This window comes from Rhipicephalus microplus, chromosome 2, assembly GCF_043290135.1.
Source record: "Rhipicephalus microplus isolate Deutch F79 chromosome 2, USDA_Rmic, whole genome shotgun sequence".
Classification (NCBI taxonomy): Eukaryota; Metazoa; Arthropoda; class Arachnida; order Ixodida; family Ixodidae; genus Rhipicephalus; species Rhipicephalus microplus.
This window is the reverse complement of record NC_134701.1, coordinates 273,271,050-273,287,234: the sequence shown is the minus strand read 5'-3', so window position 1 is coordinate 273,287,234 and position 16,185 is coordinate 273,271,050. Positions and strand designations below refer to the sequence as shown.

Genomic DNA, 16,185 nt, shown 5'->3' with positions numbered 1-16,185 from the left:
TGGCTTGTCACTGCAAAGGTGTTAAAGAAGTTCAATGTGGCCTGACTACAATGTAAACAAGTCAAATCGCATTAGTGAGAATGCAGGGGTGATCAGGCCTGTGATGTGCAGCCACACTTGTGCATATGAAGCTACTGCGCAGTTACATAAACTTGGAAATAGAGATCTCATATGAAAGAGAAGACAAAGCATCGCTAGCAAATGAACTTACTTCGAGCCCTTGGTGCATCATGCTTTGGCATAGGAAATTTCTGAAACTGCTTGTAATACTCCTTGAGCGATGCTGCCCCATCTAGGTTGATACGTTCTTGAAAGCTCTGGTCACCAACTCTGCATGATTGATTTGAATATATAATCAGCTACAAAAAAGACCAAAATCAATACGGCTTCTATCAAAATATAAGTAAAAAGATCAACATACTGACATGGGACACAGCTTGCCAAGCTAAAACGAAGACATCACACTTTTCAGTGATAAAAATAGGAAGTTACATAATAGTAGATTGACAGGTAAATGTGATTCTATGCAGAAAAAGTTCACCTAGTAACAACTAAAAACTAACCTAGTAACAACTGAGCAAAACTTAGCTGTCCTAATACACTGCAAGATACTTCAATACTTTCAAATCCGTGCTTGTATCCATCATCAGTCACAAGCACAAACATTTCTGTTGCTCCAAAGCCTACAACAAATCATCAAGTAAAGTTTTAAATCCCAATTAAAGACTCCGAGAATCTTCTGTCAGCTAAAATGGGCCTATCGGTATTACCATGGCATACATGTTATAATTTGTCTATAATACAAGTAAACAATAAAAAAAATCAGAGCAAACACACGGAGTGAATGATGATGAATGGGGCGAAGCGTCCGTCTATTTGTGCACCCGTCTGTGCATCAAACAGACAGACAGGCGACGAATGAATGCGGCCAGCAGATGATTCACGGTTTGCCGACAAAACCCTCCGAAGCTTCGCTCCACTCATCATCATTCACTACGTGGATATGCTGGGAGGTGGTTACTACATACATGCATATATACAGGTGACGACCGACCCACGCCTTAAAGAGTTTCGCCCATAATAATAAATAATTGTTGGGGTTTAACATTCCAAAAGCAGGATATGATGAGAGACGCCATAGTGAAGGGCTCCGAAAGTTTTGACCACTTGGGATTCTTTAATGCGCACCTAAATCTATACACATGGCTGTCAAGCGTTTTTGCTTCCACCAGAAAACGTGGCCACCTTGGCCGGGATTCAATTCCACGACCTTCGAGTCAGCAGTTGATTACTATAACCACAAGAACACCACGGAGGTTAATACGAGTAAACAGTACTTACAAAAAACGAAAAATAGGCCTGCAGTAAATTCAATAGGCACAACACGTCAAGGTTACGCATTTACATTACGCACGACTTTAGTCTTTCAAATTCTCAGAAACAAGGATTAACAATAGATGACTGCAATAGGCTCTATTTTTACAAGAGAGTGGTGCTTGCTCATCTAGGATAGACTTACTTTTCAGCTAGTGTAGCCTGTTCATTGATGCCAACGTTGAAAAATACGGGGACGACACTAAATTGAAAGCGGCCCCTGTGCGGCACTTTGGTCATCACTGTCTCCGGTGTTGGGATCAGCACTGAGAGGAAGACTCTGGAATGGAAGAATAGTATTGCACTGCTGTTGAGAACACAGGGAAATATTACTGTTTGTATGCAATATTATCGACTGCACTACTTCGTGTGCTCTAAACACATACAAAAGTATAACACGTAATTCCAAGTGCACCCTGCCACGTACCACAATGTCTTAGCACTACAACTGCTCTATATAACAGTGATTGACACCTAAAACTGCTGTCTGCAGGTATGACCTGCTCCTAAAGCAGCCTCCAGACCCCCAACTCACCACTGCGACAGCAACATTCAGCTACAAATTGAGACTATGATTACTCCCTGCAACTGCAACTTGCAATTACAACTACGGTATGCAAGTAAAACTTGCATAGTGCAGCTCGAGTGTATAGTGCAGCTACAGCTTCTTCCTGCTACCAATTGCAACTTATATTGAACTATCCAAATGCAACAGGAATAGTTCACAACCTATACTGTAAAATGACAAGAAGTACTCCCACCCGAGCAAACATCCCCTTTTCTTTTTCAAAAGTCACTGGCGCCAAATAAGCGCCAATGACTCGTCCAGGAACGAGCAAAAAGCGCCGCCCTCCTAAATCTGGTCAGATTATCCATCACCAAAGGGGGGGGGGGGGGGGGTGCTTGCTCGGCATTTTACGGCAACGTGCCGCTTAGAAGAGTGCATAGCCAGCACATTTTTCTCAATTAAGCTCCCGCAATAATCTTTCTCTCTTACAGAGCTGAGCCACGTAATACCTATCTATATTTTTAGCCCACAAAATAACTGCAAAATAACATGAAAGCCAAATAGAACATTCCACATCCCAGGTACTGGGCTTTTTTTTTTTTTTAGAACTGGCCTGTTTCATTGCACTGCACTTTTGTTACAATCTATCTAATTAATGATTATAACACCAATACATATTGTTCTCTCTTTGTGGCGGAACATAGCACAATGCCATTTTTGTGGCCTCCACGACTAGCTACGGCAATGCGCCAAAGCCAGTCACGAAGGCCACGCTATTTTACTAATTTCATTTTTTTATTGGATATGAAATATTCCTCGTAAAATTTCAGGCAAGATTCGTAAAAAATAAACACGAAGAGCAAAAATTTAATGGCCTGTCACAGTTTTTTATGTGAAATGCCGGAAAAAGAAATAAATAAGAAAAGTCGCACTGTTCTGACTGCAACAGTATGCGATCTCTCTTGTGTGAAATTTTACAGAATGTCGTAGCTTTCCCTTCTTTTCTTTTTTGGCACTGCACATAAAAAAACTGGATGGGCCATTGAAGTTTTTTCCACCTTGAATCGTTTGCAAAGACGCACTAAAGCTGGTCAATTTGTAACCCAAACTACATCCCAATGAAATGGGTCAGTTGTAAAAGAATCACCCTGTATGAAAATGCTGCGTCGAATAAAAAAATGCAAAACACAGGCACACACCGGCTTCCCTCAACACGGGGCTTTGGGCTGCAGACATTTGTAGCTGGCTCGAGCCAAAAGGCAACACGTCGAAGGTCATCTATGGCTACAACCATGTCTTCAAGCATGGCTAGCTCATCTCCATGGCAACTGAGGAGGCCTGTGAACTGGGCCAGCACACCAAATGTGGTCAGGCAGTGCACAAACAGAGGGTCTGTCTGTTGGCACCATAGTTTGGACATGAGGCCGGCCACTAGAGATGTTAGCTGAAACAACAACACTGAATAAGATGCAGCAACTTAGACTGCATTTGCATGCAGATTATTGAGAAAATTGGTACGTACATACTGTGCTATACTCAAATATTGCATGAAGAATCTCACACTTATGCACTCTTTATTAGCATGAAAGTCATTAAATGCAACATCATTTAAGCGAATGAAAATGGAACTAGTGTTATTTACTTCATGTCAGAATAAACACTGTTCCTTTTAAAGAAAACTGGAGCCAAGAAATAGTATCACTAAGGCTCCATACACCAGCCGTGTAGCTGAGCAAAACAACACCACGTAGTGGAAGCAGTTGTGTGCACTTAAAGAGTGGCTGTAGTAGCAGTTATAGCAACCGATTGTTTACGGAAATATAAAAAAGAAGTTAAGTAAAAGAAAAAGCAGGAAAGAAAATCCCTGACCATGCTGTGACTAGAAGGAAGTCTGAGGAGGCTCGCAGGAAGTAATGTCAAAGGGACTAGAAAGATGACAGCAAAGAAGGTGCAAGAGAGCTAGTATATTGTTATGAATGGGGGTTTTTCTCAGTATCCTACCGCACCAGCAACGTGGCCAACCTCCGTTGTTCAAATTCGGACCCCGAGCAGAGAAAGAGGCAAACGCTTTTGGAAAAAAAAACAAGTAGAGACGTTTATAGCAGGAAATAGCAAGTGTAGCAGATTGTAGCGACAGAGTCAGCTGACACGACCAAGTCAACTTGGGCGAGTCTCCTAACAATCGACCAGCACGGTCTTAAGTCAGGCATGCCGGCCGTGGGCAAAACCGTGCAGGTGTGTAGGTGGCATGCGCAGCCCAAAAGAGGAGAGGGACATGCTCATCGCCAGGCAGGCAGGTCATTGTCCTTTTGCAGGTGCTTGGCCCCAAGGGGGGAAAAGGGGGGGAAGATCTGTCCCAACACCCTGCAGATGGGTTGGTGAAGTGCACAACTCTAAGCTGGCGGTTTCTTGACCATTCGCAGGTGTTTGACCCTACCGGGGGGGGGGAAGCTCTGGCACAACAACATTTACATTTACAGAAAGACTAAGTAAATCTTATAAACAGTTCACTCGTGAAGCAACTTCAGTGTGCGAGTGAGTAATATGGTCCCAAAAACTAGCAAGGTTAGGTCACACAGAGCAGCCGGGTGGCAAAGAATGACCGCTCAAGGAGAATGCCTTACCCATTGTTGTAATAGCATCTTGCTGCTGTTAGCTGAAAGCCTCAGTATGCGGGAGCAGCTCAACATTTCAGAGGCAAGAAAACTTGTTCGTCGTGTGGAGAGACACACAGCTGGTAGAGCAGCTGTATTTAACAACTAATGTTACCTGGCGAGTACGATGAAAAAAAAACACCTACAGGTACCACATGTACACACAAAGTGTAGCAAGCATGTGTTTATTTCAACCACTAGTCTGGCTGCACTTTCTTCAACGAAGGATTGTAAAAAGTTCAACATTCATTGTGAAAGAGAAAATAATCTGGAAAAAATAAGCAGTAGCACTCAGAGCGTGAAAAAAGTTACAGTTCCATGTTGACGGCCAATAACGTGACTTTCTACAGCTGTGTTGTGAATGGTTCTTTGAAGGATAAGGACTGTGCTACTAACAACAGTAAGTTATTCATAAATATTCAGCAGTCACAAGTATTATTGAAATTTTACAAGTAGATTTTGACAGGGCTGACACAATGACACTTTTTCTAAAACCTCCGAAATTTCAGCTCTCATACCATGTGCATAATCACATTCTATACAAACAACTAGTTCCGCACTGAAGACACCACAGATATCAGCTTTTGACAAACGTTTACAAGTAATAATAAACACTTTCGATTTCTTAATGAAAAACACTCACCGCTTGAGAGAAGCAGATATCTCGTCTCTGTCGAACAGAGTAACTCAGCGATGCTGATGGCGGCGGCTCCTGGTAGGTCAATGCGGAAATAAAGAAGTTGATCTTAGTAACACACAAAGTTTCCATGCAGACATGCTATTACTGTAGTGATAACATATTGGGTGCCTGCAAGTATTTGAAATCTCGGGGAAAACTTTTCTACTTTTCTTGAAATCAAGTTGCTACTCTCCGATTCAACAATCTGACATTAGATTCAGCATATGGGCAGCTAGGACTCTGCCTACCCTTGACAGGGCACATGCTTCGACTGACCACTCGAAATGCTCGTCACATGCTAATCAATCTTAAAGGTGATATTTGCATCGCCGGTAGTATGCCAGAACAGGGCAAACTATAGGACACTGAAACGCACAGGACGTAACACTGTATTGCGTTGTGTACTGTGTGTTTCACTGTACCATAGTTCGGATTTTTCTGCAATACTTTCATGAACCAACAGGTACACTTAAGAACCCTTATGTAAATAGTACTAGCCTCAAAATCGGTTGCATGGTTTTAACTGCCCTTGCCCTTGATCAAGTATTTCAAGTCGTTGTAAAAGTGAGCTACAAGGTTTAGAGCTTGTGGAAGCCGTGCTAGAGATCCCTGAAGGTAGCTGCCGCAGGAAAAAACAATGACACGATGATGTCCCAGATGGTTCAAATGTGCTGTGTACCTTGAGTGACAGCAATGCATAGGTGAACCGGGCCACTTTCTGGAGGCACGCCATAGATTGACGCAACTTCCGTACACTTGGCGCCAATTCGGCTTGCCAGGGTGACATGTCGCCCGGTGTGCTGACCGGGGTCAGGGGATCGAGCAGCTCAGACTCGTCCACGTGCTGATCGTCATCCTCATGAGCGAGATGCTGCACCCTCCCCACCATGCACATAATGCTGGCACGGATATTTAGGTGAGTCAGGTCCTGGAAGAACAACGTAGAGTCAAGCCAAGATTTAATGAAACCTAATTTTCTAAAGTTTCAGGTTTATATTGAAGTGCTGGCAATTTTCTGACACACTCTAATGCATTTAAGACATTTAAATAATGAAGCCAACTTAGCACCTCACTTTAAAAAAAATGTGGCTCCATTTCATTGAAACATTATGCAACCATTTGTAGCCAATCGTCCCCGGCTATAGTTTCACACAGTACACCATCTACTCAGCTCATGCTGTCACTGCACATTCACCATGAGAGCGTTCTTCATGCCCACTCCTCGCCTGATCGTGCATGGATGTCACAATCTTGAGCCTTGCAAGCAATGTGCCCCCTGTTTCTTCATAATGCACTACCAGTCGTGCACGATTAGGCAGCAGTGGATGGCAGCACAATGTACTCGGGTTGCCGCCTAATAAAGGCATGTAGTACACTTACAACAGTGCTATGCTGGATGCATCGCCTGCTCAGGATTCTCATAATAGTATCAGAGTAGCAAGGTGTTTTTCGTTTCTACACTATGATACATTGTAAAACTTGAAAGCAATTTAGTTGTGCACAAGGAGGCAGCACAGTCCACTCAAACTGTTGCTTATCAAGAGCATGCAGTATGCTAGGAACAGAGCTGCATTGCACATGCAGCTGAGCAGGTAGCTGAAGATGCTTATTGTGATAGGGCTGTCAGCTATCAGTCCCAATGTTGCACTCATCAGTGACTTAAATTTCAGATTTCTTTTTTTCTGATGATTACAAGTAAAGACATTGGCTGAATCGCACACAAGTAAGAGTCACTTATTAAATGGTCTGTGTACTTACCGAAAGATGGAATACCTTTTGTGGCACATAGTGGAGTCATCTGCCACACAGCATAGGCGTAGTTTATGTTATGCAAGAAAATGTTATCGCAGTACAGGCTAACCATTGGGCAAAGAAGGATCCACTATAGCTTAAGTAGTCAGCAGAGGCATTAGGCTCTACAAGAGACTGTCTGGGATTGGTGGCAACTGTGTTTTGATAATAGTATAGTGGGCATGTATTAACGAGGTTGTACCGTACAATATATGTACAACATGCATTTATGCTAAAAATGACACTCACAAGAGGCTCAAACTCCTCTGAAAGGCCAGAAAAACGAGATTCCTCAGTTGAGTACATAGAGTCTGATTTGTGCAGCTGAGGCATAGGGCGAACTTGAGCACTGCACACATTTCCATTGATGGATAGTGAATCAATGGGGGCTTCATCGCAGGAGGACTCATCAGACGGGGAACCTGCAAGAAGACGAAAGTATGAACACATGACAGGATTACATGTTCGATACATAAACAAGTGAGGGGCGATTTCTTTTCGGGAAGAAAAATATAACATTTCTGCAGTGACGTTACGAGCTGCGAGACTGAGGCAACTAATACACTAACTGCGAAAGCTTTCTTGTGCCCTTACTCAGCCCAGGTACAACTTGGCAACAGCAATAAATGACGTTGGAGGTCAGCGAATTAAATAAGGCAACAAATGTGCCCTTTCTTATTCATGTATGTCATGTCATCACACATTTTACATTACTCGATGATATCCATTTGAGTTTGAGAACATGCAAGAGAAATTTCTTCTTGACACGCATGATAGTGCACGCAAACTTTTCCACAGGACATGCAACATTATCATGGAGCTATGAAGTAGTTCATATGATGGAGAAATCTAAAAATAATAATAATAGTGGTTGGGGTTTTACGTGCCAAAACCTTCATATGATTATGAGGTGCCCCGTAAAGGAGGGCTCCAGAAGCTTTGACAATCTGGTGGATTTGTCCAAATGAGATCGAACGCTAGTTCCTGGTCACAATTCTGTATTTTGATGAAATCTACTATAGGCCTTGGCATCAGTGTCAGAACAATAGTTTCGAAGTTCAGACTTGAGTGCTTTTAATAGGCCACTAACATTTCATTGCAATAACAAAGTAAAATGAAGTTTGATGGAACTGCAAAAATTATTTGCGAGAAAAGCATGAGTATCATAGTAATTAATATGTACAGTTTCATTACTTTAAATTTAGGTTGTTTGCACCAATAAATTCCTAAAATACAGGTCTTTTGGGTAGTTTCACATGTTTGTGATTTTTTTTCAACAAGTAAGGAAAATAATAGATTATTATGATTCTATGTTACTTGTTTCTTAAAAGGCCACTCACCAGGTTTGACAATTTTGAGCTGACAAGCGCAATGCCTAGATGCGTTCACGATCATGTCTGCCATAATTTGCAACGCTACGCGCCGCAGAAATAGGTCAAATTTCAAGATGAACACTGCTCCCCCTTCTTTTTGCGGGCGTGCACCCAGAGAATGAGGGCATGATGCCGCGTATGAATGGCCCTACGTACACGGCAATGCGGCGACGTTGGTCCTCTACATAGACAACTCTGCTCTGATGTTGCCAACAGTGGCACGTGACATGACGAAAATTCTTTAAAACGACATGCACAGTTTATGTATTTGATGCTTGAAGAGATTAATAAATCTCTAGATAAATAATGAGATGCAATAAGAGAATGTGAGTGTTCTTTTTTTTTTTCTTATTTTCCCGTGAATCGCAACAAGATTCGAGGCTAATGTACAGCCGTAGACAGCCGTAGAATGCTCCTACACATTCGTGCACTCCTTGTGCTCATCTATTCTACCTCGTCTCAGCCAGCGTTTCCAAACCATCCTGCAGAAACAGGCAGTAGACCTCAAAACAACGCTGGTCAACAAAAAAAAAACGCCGCTCGCATGCACCGGGGTTGGGCTTGTTCGGGCACGTCATTCGCACATGACCTCTTGGTCAGATGCAGGAGAGGATAGGGAAGAGAATTGGCTTGCAAAGGGTATGCGAAGGAGCGGCAAGAGTTTCGAGCTCGCCTCCTCTCATCCTCGTTTCGCGCCGCTTTAAGAAACCGTTTTCTCAGCTCGTAAAGAACCGATTCGAACAATTTTTGTGGCGAAATGTTGCTCATCGGACACCCAACAACTTCCACGGTCTAACTAACATTTGGTATGGGGCCTGGTGAGTGGCCCTTTAAGGGGAATAAATGCTGCAACCAATAAGTGCACTGTTTTTAACCTTAGGTGCACTCGAAAATCAGAAATCGTGAAATATACGGAAGAGCGTTTTTTGCCGACAAAATTTACATTTTTTTCCAGGAGAACAATTTTTTTTTGGCTAAACTAACTTCAAAATTATTGTCCTGGCTCTCATGCCAAGGCCTACCATAAATTTCATCACTATCGGGCATGGTTACCAGGACCTTGTGCTCAATCTTTTCAGGCCACACACTGGTGTTCTTTAACATGCGCTGACAACGCACTATACATGGGCCTCTCCCATTTCTCCTACACCTAAATGCGACCGCTGCAGCCGGGTTTGAACCCGTGACCTTTGAGTCAGCCGCCAAAACAGAGTAGCCACTGATTGACCGCGACGGACTGGGGACATTTAAAGCCATGACATAACTCTAATCAAAAGCATCTGTTAACTGATAGGGGGAGGGGCATGCTCATACTCCACTTCCCCTCCCCCCTCTGAGTATAGTCTACCAGAGTGCTACTCCATCGACATGGACTGTTGTCATCCATCTTCCAATGCTCCGCTAAGAAATATGAGAGAGTTATGCCTTAGGGTTAAATAATTTGGCAATGTATATCACATTAAATCTATATAAGAAATTGAAATGTTGCATGATCACATAGGCGACTTAACGCAAATTTCGTTTTGTCTCGCAAGATGAATAGTGCAATAAAATCTTAAATGCAGTGGAGATATTTAAAGTAGGCTTGTGCCAAAAGTGAATTTTAGGTTTGAAGCAAATGCAAAGCGAATAGCAATTTTGATCAAATAACTTCGAAGTGCATTCGATTAGAATACTTATTGCATATTATAAAGAAAAATGGGGATATTTGTCATGACGTAACTACCCTACACATTACTTTAAAAAAAGACTGAAGCAAGGCCTGTGCAAATGCTCCTTTTTTTTTACATTGCAGAAAGCGGAAACAACTTCGAATAGTAGCAGGATTTGACTTTCAGTAGAATGCAAGTGATAACCTGTAAAAAATGTGAGGTTTTAAGATGTACTACATTTATAGTATACAAGTTTACGTAACAAGCTTTTAAACTAAAAAAATTTGTGAAATTTGTGAATTTGTGAAGTGAGGCTTCAAGACAAGGCAGATTTTTCCTAAAATAGTGCTTTCGCGTTTTAGCAACGCTCTACTGCAGTGAAACCACTTTTACAAAGTGTCACATGCAGATTAATGTGCACCTATTCATTTGTTTTTAATAACTCGAAACTTTCAATAATTTAAATCCAATTCAAAGCAAATTTAAATACTGCATTATTCCTTCGAATATTCTAAGCATTATAGTATTCACACAAGCCTAATTGGAAGAGAAAAGGCAAGCCAATAATTTAGTTTTCTTTACCAGATGATGCACATGGTGGTGCAGGAAACTCTCGCGGCAAGGATGCCGACTTGAGCCGTGCCATTGGTGGAGCCCGGAGGGAACGCTTTGGAGACGTCTTGCCGGCACCAGAAATGTCATTGTTTGGCTGGACAAGACGAGCCCCTTCCCAAATAGTCAGTGCTTCGTCAACCAATGTTGGGTTGCACAGTGTTGTCAACTGCTTTGCCTGGTGCGGAAAGACAGCAGAGATGCAGGTTACAGCACCACTACTCTTGACTGGTCAACAAACAACACGCAGTGATGCAGCCAGCGTTTTCATGCCCAACTGAGAAGCCGTGCTTTCATAAACATCATGGGCCGAATCATGGAAAAAGTATTAATTAAGCTTTTTCTGAAACTACACACTTGTGATGTCATCCTTTCAGAAACCTTAGTACTTCTAGAAAAAAGAAGTTCATGGAAACGAATTTCACACCCACCTACCTGTGGCATAAAGTTTTATACTGCCATGCATGCTTGAGAAGTGTGACTGGGCTTTGGCCACAAAAAATACAAGCACCGCTCGGTGCAAGCCCCACAAAGGCTTCAATCTGGTTATAAATTGTTCTGTTAAGATGTTAAAATTCCTTGCAAGACATGCGTGGTCAAGTTTATTTGGAAGCTAACACAAGCCCTGGCAGTAACAATAAAAAGTTTCATCGCTAATGTATAAAAAATGGCGCGTTCCACAGATGACCGGTTTGCAATCAGTGAAAAACATGCCTTGCTTGTGCTTTGAGCTGTTTAACAAATTGTTCCTTGTTTGATTGAACTAAACTATCATCATCAAAAACGGGTATGTGCCAAAAATATTGGCACCACTTATCCACACAAACGAAGGCAACAGCAAGCCCAACAAGAAATGGCTGAAAAGCGACGTCACCAAGCTGAAGACCTCGAGTCTGGGCAATGAGAGCGCTAGGTAACTGGTAAGGAAATGGCAGCTACAAGAATACCCGAAAAAGATGGAGGGCCTGGGCCAACAACGACATGCCCATAGATTTACAAGAGGTGCGAATGCTTGATTTCAGCATGAGTTTGGGACATTCGCGTGATTTAAGCGACTGTTTGTCTAACTCAAGCCTCCAGAGTCGATGTAGAAAAAACATAGAATCACCTAGCTAAAGCTTGGTAACAACTTGGAAGCAACCAGCTTAGTTTTCAGAATTGTCTAGTTTTTCTCTTTCAAGCTTCATGCGGCTTGCAAGCTTTGCCAATTTTTTAACTTCTGGGCACAAGTTCATGCAATAAAGATTTCGATATTCACCAGTCTTACCACAGCCTTCTTCACAGTCACAACCACATGACAATACAAAGGAAGTCTACTTGGATGTTTCAGAAAGACAGGCTCTAGATATATAGATGAAAAATTTGTCCTGATTTAAGGCAAATATTTATCCACCTTTCAAGAAAATTGCTGCACACGCCATGCACAACAAACCTTGTCACTAATCTTGATGGCTGCAGCCTCCATGCCCACGATGTCTTTGAGGTCAGCTAATTGCATCAGCTGCTGGACATCGGCTTCGATGTCTTCCCTGATATGTTCAATGCTGAGCACAGCCTGAGCCGCTGTTGATAGCCGGTCAGGACCCAGGACGGACGGTTGGCCCTCCCGCCTGGAATGAAATGACAGGCACAGTATGTTGTGCAATTTCAGAATGCTTACTTTTCAAACAAAAAAGACAAAACCACTGCAAGGGCTGCAAGCACTGTATTCATAGAAGTTGATAATATTAGTTTCCCACACAAATTAAGAGTGAATTCATGATATTATATCATACCAGCTGCACCAGCTCGGAGCTCGACAGCAGTGGTGACATCTCGAAAGTTGGGGGTCACTTTCAAGACCCCTCACGTTGCGTTACTGTTGCAAGATACAGCATACAACATTTAATCGTGCAAGTGAACGAAAAAAATTCATATAAATTTCTCGATACATGCATGTTGACAGGAATCATCTCATAGGCCGTCTCGGCCGCTATATTTTGTGTCAGCCCTCCATTTACACAATCTCAATGCATTAAAGCTCACCTGGTAACATTATGCCACAGATGGTATATTAAACAAGCAACTTTGGTGCATTATATGTAGACAATTGCATAGACAGGGCATGGCACACCAGGCCTGTGTTTCCCCCCCTTCTTCTTCCCCCTCGCCCCCCCCCCCTTTTTTTTTTTTTTTTTTTTTACCAAGCCCACTTGCCCAGCCTCCACTTGAGATCAAGGAGGTGCCTCCCTTTAAAAAAATTTCTACCTATGACCCTGCATGCAGAACACCTGTTCCTCAGCAACTCCTTTCAACCGCAGCACCACATTACGTAGACTGCTACTTTAGAATCAAGTCTGCAATAAAGCCACCAAGCAAAAGTAAATGCGCCCAGTGAAAGTAAATGAAGAAGAGGTAAATCAACAAATCGGTGTTCAAAATTCTTAAGTAACAAGTTTACAAAACACAAAAATTGTACAACTGAAAAATTGATATTGGCAGTTCTCAATATTGAAAGGCTGTACTATCTCCTGACAACACCATGCACTTCACAAAGAAACCTTAATGTGTGCCCATAATTAGGTTTAAAAAAAGCTACATATTATAAACTAATTAGGGACCATCTTCCCACCCATCTAACAGCAACGTAGAAATACTGCGGGAACAATGATATGGACTTAAATGCATCAAGGACTCTTCATATTCTTGCTAAAAATAAAAAAGAGTGCGACTCACTGTAACAAGGGGTAGGCATTCTTCAGCTGATTTAATAGTTTGTACAGACCACCATGCAGGAACTTTTGGGCATAAGCAGTAAATGCCCCCACTGTGACCACATCGTAAACGCATTCTGTGGAAGACAAATAACAGAAGAGATGCTTAAAAAAAAGATAGCTGCAACATCTTTCAACCCAAACATTCAACATGCTTACACTAGGAAGAGTTTGTACACTAATACCAATTTATCACAATGTCCCAAGTTACCACTCACCCCTTTATCCTGGAGGTGCAACTTTTCAGAAAATTCACAATCTTGCAAAAAAATTTCTGCGGAAACCCGCAAGGTAGTGGAAGAGTTAAGAAAGCAAAAGAAGCCAGCCACCTGTTTGTAACACGAAGCCATAAGGAATTCCGTACGGATTTCTCGGAAAGAAGCTCCTGACTTGCCAAAAAATTAGTCCTGATCTGGGGTTGGAACCCGGGACCAACACCTTTCGGGGCGGCCGCTATACCAATTGAGCTAACCAGAGAGCTAGCAATTGACAGTGATAGGACGAATTCATTGACAACTCGAAGCCCATGATTTAATTGATATGTGGTGCTTGACGTCACAAAACCACCATATGATTATGAGAGACGCCGTAGTGAAGGGCTCCAGAAATTTCGACCACCTGAACTCGAAGCCCATGAACAGAATGGCTTCGTGCTACAAAATGGTGGTTGTCTTCTTTACCTTTCTCAAAATTCACAATTCTATATAAACAGTATGAATGAATGAATAATTGTACCAGTTGATAGACCTTTTAATAGTACAGAAAAGACACACACACCGACCACTGCTTAAAGCTTGGTATATGTTGCTTCCTCGCTTTTGTGCTTTCTTCAGACATCACGTAAAAAGCAGATCCCAGACATACTCACAACATTTAATTTGCAAATTTAAATATTCATTAAATTGTGGGGTCTAAGCCTTGAACCTGCATTATGTGCAATAAGTAACAGCATCATAAAGGGTGCCATACAAGTGTTGAAGATTGAGCAAGTTGGTTTGTCATAACTTGAACTGGTACAGTGCATTATCAAAAAAGAAAAAAAAAACATCTGAGCTAGCCAGATGAAAGGACACAGCACTACGTTTTTTTTTTTCATCTGGCTGGATCGGATATTTCTGATTGTCCTATGATGTGCAGTGCCAGTTGAAGTTTGCCACATCAGGAATTTCATCAACTTTTGTTCTCTATTGTGCACTTAAATCTGAGTACACAAGTGTGTTTCATCTTCACACAATGAATCAAAGTGACGTCTTATTTCTCACCCACGAATCCTCATACTCTAAGAGCTCCGTGAAAAGTATTAGAGAACACAAGTTTTTGCAAAGTATTCTGTATTAGTAGCAATTTTTAACTTACAGTACCTCCAGTGGCTACTGCAAGCTGCTACTCAAGTACCAAAACTAGTGAGTTATGGCATTCTATATGTATAGTGATCTGTAGTATTTCTTTAGTGGTGAGCAATGTTCCGGGTGAATATGGCAATTGCTTTAGGCAAAAAAAATTTCCAACAGCTGCTCAATTTCTTAACATTCTAAGAAATGAATCCGAAAACATTGGGCTCACTCTTGTGGCTAGTTGTGTTGTGGACCCAAAGCCTCTGCAGGTGCATGTTGACAGGGGCAAACTCAAGCGAGACGAGTCCTTTGGACCGGGACGGTTTGAAATGGGCACCCCTCTGCTTGGCCAGGTTTTCCAGGGCCTCTGAGTAAGTGTTGATCCGCAGAAGGTGACGCTCTATGGCTAAAAGCTGCTTGGCTTGCCAGTCGGGGCTCAGCTGCAAGATGAGAGCAGAGGTAGCCCAAATGTATTGCCATACTATCAAGAGGCCCTGAAGAGCAATGCGGAATCATTCTGAAAGTGTTCATTGAAGATTCCCTTTTTCTTCTTGTTAACTGGGTGGAGAAGTGCTGACTAAAAGCCACAAGAACAAAAAGATCACACTTTTTCTTTCTAAACCTCATAGCACATGAACAGCACAGCCCTTAGTGTTATACATACCACATACAGCCAGGAGCTTTACGACAATGAACACAGCAGCAAGAGTGTCCGCCACAGGCAGAGCGCCCTGGCGAATGGCTGGCGCACATTTTCAGTTAAGTCCAAGGAAGGGGGGGGGGGGGGCGTACCGCAGGAAAAAGCAGTCTTTTATACATTTATAAAAATACCGCACGGGTTCCTATGTTAGGAACATTGTGTGAGGAGGGGGGAAGACTAGTAATAAACAAGAACTAGAAAATTATGCAAGATATGGCAAACTCAACAATACAACAAAAAAAAAAAACAGATGATTGAAAAAGGCATTGATAGACATGGAATGAAGCGTAGGAAAACACGCTAAGCCAATTGCAATAGATACATACATGTGTGAAAAAGAACTACAGATCAGAAAAATATCTTATACGAAAATGCAACATTATTATATGGAATATTAAAGAGTGACAACTACTAGTATAGGAGTAAGACAATGAATTTCTTTGATAAAGCACTTGTATGCAGAAAATCTATGAGGAAAAGAATAGAGTTAGCTTATCTCTAAAAGTTGTGGGCTCACGTATGTTTACCATCCCGGGGAAGTGCAGAGTTGTTATACGAGTGCGTTCACTCTCACAAGCGTTGAAAGCATATGCTATTGTTGAGAAGGCTCAAACAGCGATGTGGTTTTGTAAGAGGCAATGCGGTTTGACGGTTACTGTAAATTGTCTAGTGTAGCAAGCAGACTAAAGCAATATTCCTACGTGTCTGAAGGTGTAGAAGTGCAAGTGAATGCTTAATTTTTGTTACACTAGATA

General features: G+C 42.1%; 1 protein-coding gene across 3 annotated transcripts in view; it reads right to left on the bottom strand.

Annotated features, from left to right (window-relative positions):
• The window catches only part of LOC119169957 (inositol polyphosphate-4-phosphatase type I A-like), a 41,956-nt gene that overhangs the window by 13,112 nt on the left and 12,659 nt on the right, over nucleotides 1-16,185 (bottom strand). For all 3 annotated transcript variants that reach the window (XM_075881797.1, XM_037420954.2, XM_075881802.1), the window contains 10 exons: nucleotides 14,960-15,170; nucleotides 13,359-13,473; nucleotides 12,076-12,253; nucleotides 10,614-10,821; nucleotides 7,256-7,428; nucleotides 5,895-6,143; nucleotides 5,180-5,248; nucleotides 3,082-3,326; nucleotides 1,520-1,654; nucleotides 212-330 (listed from right to left, as the gene is read on the bottom strand). In XM_075881797.1, the coding sequence (XP_075737912.1) occupies nucleotides 212-330; nucleotides 1,520-1,654; nucleotides 3,082-3,326; nucleotides 5,180-5,248; nucleotides 5,895-6,143; nucleotides 7,256-7,428; nucleotides 10,614-10,821; nucleotides 12,076-12,253; nucleotides 13,359-13,473; nucleotides 14,960-15,170 (1,702 nt within the window). The remainder of the gene's footprint in view (nucleotides 1-211; nucleotides 331-1,519; nucleotides 1,655-3,081; nucleotides 3,327-5,179; nucleotides 5,249-5,894; nucleotides 6,144-7,255; nucleotides 7,429-10,613; nucleotides 10,822-12,075; nucleotides 12,254-13,358; nucleotides 13,474-14,959; nucleotides 15,171-16,185) is intronic.